This window comes from Prosopis cineraria, unplaced genomic scaffold, assembly GCF_029017545.1.
Source record: "Prosopis cineraria cultivar Desert tree isolate PC_DT_omini unplaced genomic scaffold, ASM2901754v1 PC3, whole genome shotgun sequence".
Taxonomy (NCBI): domain Eukaryota; kingdom Viridiplantae; phylum Streptophyta; class Magnoliopsida; order Fabales; family Fabaceae; genus Prosopis; species Prosopis cineraria.
In genome coordinates this window covers 39,644,370-39,656,643 of record NW_026555334.1, presented here as the reverse complement: position 1 = coordinate 39,656,643, position 12,274 = coordinate 39,644,370, and the positions used below count along the sequence as shown (strand labels likewise).

The 12,274-nt window shown below is 34.1% G+C and overlaps 1 protein-coding gene across 2 annotated transcripts; it reads right to left on the bottom strand.

The window, feature by feature from the left end:
• Window positions 1–153: 153 nt before the first annotated feature.
• LOC129304560 (calcium-dependent protein kinase 20-like) lies at window positions 154–4,612 on the bottom strand. Of its 2 annotated transcripts, XM_054944259.1 has the most exons (7): window positions 3,313–4,612; window positions 2,701–2,844; window positions 2,434–2,586; window positions 1,925–2,043; window positions 1,159–1,326; window positions 815–1,039; window positions 154–677 (listed from the first exon to the last, which is right to left on the bottom strand). In XM_054944259.1, exons 1-7 carry the CDS (start codon window positions 4,316–4,318, stop codon window positions 591–593), a joined length of 1,902 nt encoding a protein of 633 aa, XP_054800234.1. In that variant the 5' UTR covers window positions 4,319–4,612; the 3' UTR covers window positions 154–590. The 2 variants fall into 2 exon arrangements, with proteins under 2 accessions (XP_054800234.1, XP_054800233.1); XM_054944258.1 differs by having other exon boundaries at window positions 154–1,039.
• Window positions 4,613–12,274: the final 7,662 nt, after the last annotated feature.

The window sequence follows — 12,274 nt, the reverse complement described above, 5'->3', positions numbered from 1 at the left end:
GACTGACAAAAATGGCATAAATACGTGTTGACAAATCCTTAGAGCTAACACTTATCAAACTGAGCAGTGGCATCACAAGCTGAAAACGGGGATTGATTAGAAATCATCAGGAAAACAAAAGGAAGAAAAAGAAAATGATTAGAGTGCATGCAGTGTGCCTCAAGAATATGAAATATTATTAATACACCAATTGAGCCATTTACAACAGGATAGGCTGCAAAGGCTGCATAGTTTGAGCCTGACTGACAAAATGGTATAAGTACATGTTGACAAATCCTTATTATATTCATTGATGTTTAACAATTAACACCACCCCAACTGGCCGCCTCAGAGGAAAAAAGGCCAAAATTCAGAGGAAAAAGAAAACCGTTATCTAATGCTCTAGAAATATATCCACCAAAAGATCACGTTTTTAATCACTAGAAAAATACTACTTGGCAGATTATCCATCCGCCTCCCCACTTTATACACGGGTCTGATCTTACATAATCTACCCAGGGGAAGAGAGGGTGCTAGCTGAAAGATATCTATCGAGTAATCGCATGGCATAGCTTACACATACTAATTAATGCTCGGCGACATCCGCAACCCTACTCAGTGATATTTTGCAGTCCCTTTTTGCTTAAACCAGAGTCTTGCATCATTGCAACAAACTCATTATAATCAATGCGCCCATCCTGAAAACAGATATGAAAGCATAAAACAAGTTTGAAGTTATATTTAGAAAATGAAACATCCACGATGTTTTTCTTTGTTGGGGGCGGGAGAAGTGGAAAAGGAACCGTAGAAAACCATTGGAAATTAAACATGTTACATTATCCTGGTCAACTTCGCGAATTATATCATCTAATTGAACATCTTGCAGACCAAACTGTTGACACGCTTGCTGGAGCTCATCTCGCGTAATATACCCACTACCATCTTTGTCAAAATAGGAGAAGGCAGTATATAGACGATCCTCCTGTTGGACCTTGTTTTCATGAAGCATAGCTGCGATGAATTCACCATAGTCTATTGTACCGCTATTGTCAGTGTCTGCCTGAAGTTTAAAAGAAACAAGCAGCCTTAATTATTATAGATGGAATTCGGGCCAATCCTTGTTGAACAACGAACATGGTTAAATACAGATGGTAATTTGAATTTCATGCCAACGCTCACCGATTGCATTAACTGGTTAATTTCAGAATCCTTAAGGAAAGCACCCACTCTCTCCAATCCAACTTTCAGCTCATCAAGAGTGATGTGTCCACTATTATCTGTGTCTATCATCTTGAACATTTCTTTCAACCCAGCAATTTCATCCTCCGACAGACTTTCAGCAATCACCTGTTGTCAAAGAATAATTCCCCGAAGTCATATAATATATCATGCAAATAACAACATAGGGGTTAAAACAACGGTCAGAATAATCTCCAAGGAACTTGAGCTGGAAACACTATTCTACCAAATGTTAAACAACTAAGTGAGCATTAGTAGTACAACTGCTAAGAAGACAATTCAAAACACAAACAAGTTTTGTGACATGATACCCCAAGCCCAAGGGTCGCTAATAGCTATCATTTATCGAACAGAGCACCTGTCTCTCACTTCGTCCCAAATTGAAAATAAGTAAATAAATAAATAAAGTAACAACCTTGTGTCTGCTCTATTCTTCAAACGATAAAGACTTTAAGCAATCAGGAAAATATGATCAATCACAGTTTCAGTAAAACTTCTCTAGAAAAGCATAGTTCAACTTAAAGATGTCACAGTATCTTGAGCGTAAATAAAACTGTACTCGTGATTCTGGGATTTCTTTCAAGTGCAAACAATACTCCACACATCTACACTGAACAGCATCATAGCAAATACACAGGATTATTTTCAAGATTTCCAGGTGGAACATCAGACAAGTGTAGTCTTTAGATAGCCAGCGGGTACCTACCCGGAAGGCCATTTTTTTGAGCTTGTTATTCCTGGCAGAGAAATGCTTCAAACGAGTTAAAACAACAGAATCAAGAGGTTTATCAAGAGCAAAACCTTCAGTCTGGAACCAAGGATGGCCTGCATATAATCACAAGCTTGAATTATTGCACCTATTATTCAAAGCTGAAGATGCATATCTTTCAAACAGAACAGAAATTAATGGTAATTATTGAGAATATTCAGATAAGAGTCGCAACGGTGCAAACAACTGGGAATATTCTTCTATTTAAAAATAGAAGACCTCTCCGTTTATAATATGCAGCGTAAGAGCATGCAAATGAGTTACTATCAACATAATTTGATGTTGTATATTTATGATCGTCTAAGTTAAATAATCCTGTATAACCAGATGAATTACATCATACATGAAAGATCAAACTGGTCTGTGATGATAAGAAAGGAATGAAAACTATCACAAGCTGCACTCTAGATCAATTCGTATGGCAACACAGAGGCATGGTTACTCACTAAGAACTTCACGTGCCGATAGTCGCTTCTTAGGGTCTCTTACAAGCATTTTTCGAAGAAGATCCTTTGCACTTGCAGATATGCTGGGCCATGGTTCAGAGACAAGGTCAAGTTCTCCTTTTAAAACTTGGTCAAATATGCCTAGCTCCGTCTCTGATCCAAAAAAGGAACTTCAGGAATTGACATGAACTTAATACAACCTAACAAACGACAAACTGACATAGCAATGGAGTTAACAGGGCAGAGTAGGTGGCATAGCATTCTTACCGTCCCAAAATGGGGGAACTCCACTCAGTAAAATATAAATGATCACCCCTGCACTCCAGACGTCACATTCTTGACCATAGAACTTCCGTAAAACTTCAGGGGCCACATAATAGGGGCTCCCAACCACATCGGTAAATGATTCACCTGAAAGTTCAATATGTTTCTCAATCTGAAGTAAGGAAACATTCGATTCAGCATAAGCGCACCAAACAGCTAAAAGCAGTGACTGTCTGTCGCACTTGAGGGAAAGAGTCAAGGAGGACATTTGAAACGATTAGTTTATTAGAATAGATAAGTGAGTGTGCTAATGGCCCCACGAAAGAAAAATGATATTTAGTTATTTTTTGTTTGCAATCTAGCGTCTTCTTTTCATTGATTTAGCGAAAATTGAAACAGGAGAAATGTTCTATTGTTGAGGGTTGGCAACGGCAAAGGCCAATGAAGTAGTTGTCCCTGTTTGTCTTTGTTCGCAGTGGATAAAAATAACTATAAAAAAATCGATACGGTTAGCTCAATAAAGATACAAATAACTGATCAAGTCCAACTACAATGGCTGCATAGAAATAAATCAAGAAGAATGAATAACTAGGGTCAATGAAGAGATGGATATACCTGGTCTGAAGAACACCGAGAGCCCGAAATCTATTGTCTTAAGTTGTGCCTCTTCCTCTTGGTTGACGAACAGAAAGTTTTCTGGCTTCAAGTCCCGATGCATGACGCCCATAGAATGGAATGCCTCCACGACACCAACTATTACCCTTGCAAGCTCGGCCGCCCTTTTCTCAGTGTAGTGCCCTCTCTGTATGATCCTGTCAAAAAGCTCTCCACCAGCACAGAGTTCCATAACGACATGAACAGCTACAGCATCCTCATAAGCACCGATTATCTGAATCACATTGGGATGACCAGCCAAATGGTGCATTATCTGAATCTCCCTTCTGACATCGTCTACGTCCTCTTGTGTGTTCAGTTTTCTCTTAAGAATGGATTTACAAGCAAACTCTTTGCCAGTCGCCTTCTCTAGACAGTAGTATGTTGTCCCAAACTGCCCTTGTCCTAGCTTTCGCCCCAGACTATAAAGATCCTTTATATTCTCAGTTTTCCTCCCTAAGACCGATTCTATTCGAAGTCCCATGCTCGATGCCCTTTTAACATGAGTAGGTTTCGTAGTTTCGCCAGCATTCGTGGTATTATTAGAGGCAGCTTCGTTGACCACCTCCAGCTTGACTGGCTTTTCAGATTCCCCGGCATCGGCAGCATTGTTAGAAGCAGGGTGATTGACCATCTCCGGCTTGGCAGGCTTTTCAGCTTTCCCAGCATGAGCAGTGCCGCCGGTAGGTTCATGGACCTCAGGTTCAGCAGGCTTTTCGGGTTCTGGCGGTGGTTTAAGTTTTTCATCGCTGGGAATTTTCACCAATTCAGGTGGTGTACTTTGAACTTGCTTTGGAGCATCAGAATCTTTGGATGAATCAGGCGCAGCATTTTCCGCGCTTTTATTGTTGTTGTCGGCGTTAGGAGCCGGAAGCCTGCCCTCCTGCGGCGGGGTTTTCTTGAAAGCGGATGTGATCGATTGCAAGAACCCATTCCCAAGGTTAGGCCCCACGCAGACGTTGCCCATCAAATTATACCCTTCGCAGTGTTCTCCTCCACGGCCTTTCGTGAAAACCAATGCGCAGATTGATCTCCGATGATTCCATTGACGTTAAAATCGGGGACTTAGAATAGACAATTCCGTCCAAGAAAACCTCATTGATTCTGGATAACCTGATTGCACCTGAACATTAATGCTCGCATTCAGTCGAGCTCCATGATCTGCACAATGTATGAATCGGTTCGACAATTATATCAAAACGGAATCAATGAGAAGGATAATCGTTGACATGAAATCTGATATTTGGAGAAGAACGAAAAATTTTCCCCTTTTAATTTTCTAATAGGAATAATTGAAGAAAGAAAAAAATGTTGTCACGACTAGCATGCCAAGAATTCAGCATTTTATGATTTTATACGCAAAATAACCTCGCACGTAAAATTTTTGTTTCTGCTATTGGGTCTGAATATAAAAAGTTTAAGCTATATGGGAACAAATCGTGTATATGAATTCGTTTCGCCTGTTACCAAATGGCAAATACGACTCAATATATTTGTTATTTAAAAAAAATATCGAGTTTGTTGCATGCTCGAAATACTTTTAAATAATCTATGTATAATATATAGTAAATTTTAGGGGTTCAAAATTTTCAATTTGTTGATTGACAAATAGTGCAGCTCATTTTTTAACTCTATTGATAATTTGCAGGACACTCATTTTTAGAGGTCGAACAAATTAAAGTTGCATGCACATGGAGTTGTTATAAATAATTAAATAGAGGCCGATCTCAAGCATTTAAATAATTATGCTTGAACTATGTATTTATGTGCGTATAACATGTATTAACTACCCCCCAATATTTAGTAGTAAATCTTCCTACGTGACTTACTTTTTTTAACCCATGTTTCTACATTTCTAGCGTACACATGATATACTTTTGTCTTATCTTTTAATTAATTATAATTATACATTACGAGCAGATCCATGGACCCATTTCTATCTCTAAAAGTCAATATATTGAGATTCTAAGTTTTGACTCTACTATTAATTCTTTACTTATTTTATCGCTGTTTCCTTCATCTCCGTCTTTTTTGGTCCTCTCTCGAGTCGGGACATCTTATCTGTGGCTGCATTGATATTTACAGTCGTGGAAAAATTCTCCATGATGAAAGTCAATATCATAACATTTACATTATATTCACCTCGAACGCCAATGAATGCAAAAAACAAAGCATTAATCCATGAAAAAAAAATTATGCTTGAATATTTTTAATGATGGTTAAGTATGAAGAACAATTTCTTATATAATTGAAAGAAAAGTATCTCGGGGCAGAGGCTGCTAAAGATTCAAAAAGACGAACTGGGACGAACTGGGACACCTACTTTAGCAGAGGCTGCTAAAGTAGGTGTCCAGGTTGATATATTTTATACGAACAAGTCATCAATCAAACTTACCCCGAGTTGAAAAATGCATGGCAAATAATAAGAAGAAAGCCAAAATGGAATTTGAACGGTTCAAATTAAATCAATTCATTTATCTGAATCCTTCCCATGGTTTTGACTTTTCGTCGTTCGTCCTAATTAATTATCGATCTGCTATGCAGCACGTGGATTTTCACCCGTAATGGACATAAAACATTTTGACTTCCGACGTTGCATTTTTTATTAGGTTTGTTAATTTATGGAATGCAACAACTTGTTTCAGTGAAATTTATGAAGTGAGTAATAAATGAGATCATTAAATTATTATATGGTCCGAGTTGAACATCTAAAGTTTAACCAAAAGGTCCACGGTTGACTTTCTCAAAAAGAAGAGGAATAATCTCGAGAGAGAGAGAAGAACAATGCTTTTGAATGGTCACTTACTAACGTTAGAATATGTAAACATAATATTTCCCCGTTTAAAAATTTAAAATATTTTTTTAAAAATTAAATATTTAAAAATATAATGTTTAAAGATATATTTATTGTCTTTTTTTTAAATATATTTATTAAATAATCACTTTATATTTATTTTAAAATAAAATATTTTGTTATATAAAGATAAATATAAAAAAATAGTGTTAATTTAAAGATAAATAATAATTTATTAAAAAATAAAATTTAATTTAAAATATTTTATATTTTTTACACGAGGGAGTGTAATATTAGCAATGGGCCATGAAGAGGAAGATGTCCACACAGGTTGACTTTGACCGTGACTATCACTGTCTGGTGAACTTTGACTGGGGAATGAACACCGATTCTCCAAGCCGAGCCGCCGGCAAATTTTACAAAAAGACGAAACTCAGATTATATAAAACTAAAAATGGACGAAATCAGGGTAGACCATGAGTGCTTGTCTTTTTTTTTTTTTTTTTTTGACAACTAACACCACTCACACAGGCTCAAAAAGTCTTGACATCCTCACTCTGCTTTCCTCTCTACATAAAGCACGAATTAGGAGCTCGAAAGACAGCATCGTATCACAAGACACAAGAGAGATGGATTCGCAATCTGAAGCAAACAGGATGAAGTTGCAGGGTCCAAGGGCTGGACCTCTCATGGTGAACAAGAGTTCCAGGAAGATGACGAAGAAGCACCATCAGAAGCAGTGTTCCTCTCCGGTGGTCATTTATCTGGGATCTCCGAAGGTGTTTCATGTGAAGCCCGAAGAATTTATGAGTCTGGTGCAGCAGCTAACCGGGAATTCCAATCCACCATCTTCCGCTTCTTCTCTTCGTTCTTGCGGCGCCTTACATCGTCCAGAATCGGAGAAGAATTGTGCAGACGAGAGCCAGTTAGATGATCATCTCAAGTGTACTTCTAGGGTTGGCCCTGCTCATGCCCTTTCTGCTACGACTGACTTTCAGTTTCAGACTTTAATGCAGTTCGTGGACTTTGTGTGATCATACGCACAAGCAAGTGAACCCTCGCTGTCTAATTTTTACAATATTACATGTTACTTTAGTATCAAGGCATAAATACATGGATCACTTCCAGTTTGATTTACGATACATAGAGTGCCCGCATGCGACTTAACCAGCCCCACGTTTTTTCTGCGCAAAGCTGGAAACTCAGCCCCATCTAATTTAAACTAGAGTATACTTGCGGCCTTCATAATTTGAACAAAATTTTGATTTAGTTTTTTAATTTTATAAAATATTTTTTCAGTCCCCTAATTAAAGCACCGTTGGTTTTAAATAATTATTTTTTATGTCACATATTATTATTTAAAAAAATTAAATTTAATATGTTAACATTTGAAGATATTTTGTTAATATTTAAAAATTTAATGGAAAAAAAAAATTTGTGATGAATTTATCAGTGTCAAAATTAAAGGGCTGAAAAAATATTTTATAAGATTAAGAGATAAAAATGCAACATTGTGAGCAGTCAAAAACTAAAGATATGCTTTAGTCTTTAATTTGTTGAATGGAGTTAAAAGAAATGGATATTCTGAAATTGAATATATAAATTTAATAGTGTTTTATTTTTAAAAAAAATGAAGGAGAAATTTTTGTGTTTTATGAAATAAATAAGTAAGAAAAATATTTTAAAAAATCACAAAAAATTCATAAATCTCCATTTTGGATAATTTGCTTTAAGAAAGGTTAAATGATCAATTTATTCATGCATAAGTTCATGATTTTCTTTACCATTTTCATTGTAAAGACCAAAAAGGCTTCTTCGTTGCTTTCCTTGTCCCAGGGTTTGCACTATAAAAGCTCGGACTGTTTTTTAACTTTTTATAGGATCTTTTGCAAGAGATGAGAGTTCCACTTGAAGCCAAACAGCGTGACAAGTAATCTAAAACCGACATGGTCATTATTTTTCGTTCATTTTTGATACTCAAAATGCAAGAGAAAAAAATTCGGATAGTCATCAATGATTATGTCGTCATCGGAGTGGTGGGGTCCCTTTGACTTGATATTGGCAATGACCTTTAAATTAGTCACCGCATTTATTCGTGTAAATCACAGTTCGATATTTTTTTTTTAATAAATGCTCCAATATCTCACTGTTCGATAATTGTCAGTGCAAAATTTTTTTAACATTGTTGGCAAAAAAAAAAGTGTAACTTTTTTTTTTTTTAATATGGGCGAACTTTCGTGGAACAATAGCACCATATTCTCTTAAAAAAGCGAAGTTGCAAGTAGCACTTCCCTTGCCACGCAGAGATGGGTGTGCGGTACGTGTGTTACCTTTTTTTTTTTTTTTGGAAGAACCGAAGAAGGGTCACCATTTTCTTTGAGAATAAAAAATGTGGAACAATAGCCTTTTCTCGGCAGAAAAAAGGGGAAGGAATATTCTTATGGGGGGTATTAGATAAATACTTCTTGATTAGTTATTTATTATTTATCGAACTATAAAACAATTTGGCAAAACAAGCTATAAAAACATTACTGCGACTTGCTCTATGATACTGCAGTAATTTTTAAGATCACGTAAGATTTTTTTTCCCACGAGATCACGTAAAGATTTGAGTTTGAATGATAATCTGAGTTAGTCAATTTCAAAATAAACGTAACTAAAATTTGAACACCATATTTGTGTTTTTCTGTTTACCCCAACTATAAAATTAATCTACAAGTCCTTATAGTTTTTTTAAATTTTAAATTGGATCTCTGTAATTTATTTTATTGTTATGAAGTTCATATAGTTTGATTTGTTAAATATGTTAATAATTGAAAAATTAAAATTAATAAAAAAATTACTCTCTCTATTAAAAAATATAATACATTTTTTTTGAGAGGTTTGATATTAAAATATGTAAAATATTTTTAATATTTTAAGATATAATCATTATATTTTTTTAAAGTGTGCATAATAAATAAATTATTTTACATTTACCTTAAAAACAATTAATTATTTTATCAGGGGTATGGAGTCAAGAACAAGAATAGGTTCCAGAGAATTGCCCGTTAAACCACGTTGAGAATAAAGGCTTCGGTTTTAGAAATTGTGATTTTTAAGGTATTGGGACTTTGTGGCTTTACCTTAATAAATCTTAAAAAAACATGTCCGGACTTAGGGGGCTCTCTAAGCTCAATTCTCTTCCCCCCCCCCCCCCCCCCCGAGAAAAAGCTCGTATCCCCGAAACGCATTGTTTGAAAAAGGGGAAAAACTCAAAGCCGCCTTCTCTACTCTCCAACATTCAGGCTTTGCCTCTCAACTTTGTCGACTCTCCTATTGATCTACTCTTGCCTTTGCCTTCTCTTCTTCTCTTGACTGTCTACTCTACCTCGTGTCTCTTGCAAGCTGCTCTCCCTCCCATCGCTGCTCAGTATCACCGTGCGCGATTGTCTTATCATGGGTGTTAGTTGGCCGCTGCCCAGTATAATTCTTGTCGCGGGTGGCTGGGCGGTTGTCTCGTGATCTCCAATTCTCATTGTGGGGTGCTCTAATATCTAATTTTTGACTTTTACCGAGTTTAATTTCTTCTATTTTTATCCATTTTCTTCTCGATTCTCGGCTTCATAGGTTGAGCATATATCAAAATCTCACTAGTGTTTACAGTGGTTTGATACTTTAATTTGATGCACGCTGTCATCAATAGGTTGTATTACACCTTGTCTTTGTGATTTATGACCTGCGTGATCTCTTGGGCTTGACTTGCACTATTTTTTTTAATTACTTCTAGACCTTCATTTTGAATCTTGACAGCATTTAACTTTGATGCTGTATGTTTGTACTTTGATATTTCATTTCTGATCTTGATTATGCCATGAAGAAAGAGTTACAAAGATAGTTGATAATGAACCTCTATCGTCATCTTTATCAAGTGAATATATATATGAGGGATTTATTTTAGATGATGATAATAAAAATTTAGAATTAGGTTGATGAATATTTTTATCTTCATTTTAAATTTAAAAGAATCTTTTAAATGTTTTATGTATTTTTTAAAAGATGATGCGAGACCTTGATTTATTCTATGTTAAATTTTAGAATATTATAATTAAATTATAGTGTTTATTTTTTTATTTTTTTTAAATCAAGTTTAAGGGTTAGGCCCTGAGCCTTTATAAGAGTCGGGCTTCAAGATTTTGGTTAAAATTTGGAAAACCAAGCTTTCAGGATTGGATCTATATCGGCTGAGCCCATACGGGCAAGGACCACCGTGGCTCGCTCATTTTTTATCTTTATTAAGGTGAGATTCGATTAAAATTACTTTACATTCTTTAATGGATAAAGTATTAAATTTCTGAAAAAAGCACTCTTGTAGTTTGTAGAAAATTTAATCCAACTCTTTTAGCTAGAATAGGGAAAAATTAATTTAATGCATTGTTTACATTTTTATTATTTTTTTTATGAAAATTCTATGAGTATAACAAAAATTTAAAAGACAATCTAATTATATAAAATTTAAGTTATAAAAATTATGAAACTAGCTCTAAAATTATATAATCATTTAATAAAAATATAAAATTTTTTATTTTGTTTTTTAAAGAAAAAAATCGAAAAAATCTAATTTTCAGGGATTAAAGAATTTAATTAATCAAATTATAGGGATTTAATTAAAAATAGAGTAACTTACAAGGGTAAGAATATGATTCAAAATTTAAGAAAACTATAAAGATTATAAATATATTTTTTAAAGTAAAATAAGCGTTCCCTTTTTTTTTGAGAGAAAATCAATTCCATAACCTCCAAAGATACAACTCTCATAAATTATAGATAAAGTTTTTAAATATTTTAAAATATGACCCATTCATAAAATTAATTAAATGTGTTTTTTCTTTTTTATCCTCAAAATAAATTTATTATTAAAATAAAATATATTTGATTTAACTAATCTTTAACCGATTGGATACTGTGTGTGCTCCCTCTCTCATTTATTATCTCTAAATATTTTCTTCATCAAAAATTTGGATATGATTTTCTTAGGTCATCATATCCATTTCTTGTACAATGCTTTTTTTATTAGAATTTTTGATTTAATTTGCCTGGATCACTATCTTTATTACAGAGCTTTTCCTCCCTGTCCCTCTTTGTTTTTCCCAGATATTACAAAGCAAATTATTAGATATTAAAAAGAAAACTCTATCATTGATTTGTGATATTATATCATTGATATACAGCTATATATCAATAATAAACAAATTAGTACATTTCATGAATATGGCTTATATATTAGTGATGTAAAATAGTATATCAGTGATATACTATTATAAATTAACATAATCAGACAATCAAACATAAACTTGTTTATAATTGATATACCGTAGTATATTAATGATGTAGTATCATAAATTAGTAACGCGAAAAATACATAATCATTTGCTCAAAACAAATTAAATCAAATCTCAAGAAACCCTCACTTGAATTTTGACTTTTGTAATCGAGTCTGAATAGACTTCTTCACCCTGAATCTACAACTTTATTATGGCTTTGTATAGAAGCTGCAGTTTTAAACTTCCTCACATCGCATTCGTGATTTTTTAACTTGAATTTGTAGCTTCTAGTTTGCCTCACCTTGCATTCATGCGGTCTCCTAGATAAATTTCTAACTTCGTTTATCCATCAATGTAAGCCGTTCCGTCATCTACTATCAATTTCTTTGTCGTTGTGACTGAGAGTGTAGTGTCATCTCCATATTTCCAGGTGAGTGAAAGTGAAGCCAATGTAAAAAAGAATAATTAAGATATTGCGATGTTTAAAAGTAATTTTATCTTTTACATCAAAGGTAAATTAAAAAATGATCATTATTTTAATTTAGAAAAAGGTGGGTTATTAATTTTATTTAGCCATATAATGCTGGTTAAATTTGCTAAAACTCATTTTTTTGATAATATAAAAAATAAATTTTACTAAAAATAAAAATTATGTCTCTCAAAATATAAACTAAATTTCTACGTAATTAATATCATGATTTTCAATCATTTACTTAAACGATGAGAATCCTTATCATGCATGCCAACTTTAATTGGTGACCAAAAAAAAAAAAAAAGGTTTCGCTCTCGTGTGAAAATATCAATTCGAGGTACAAAATTACAAATA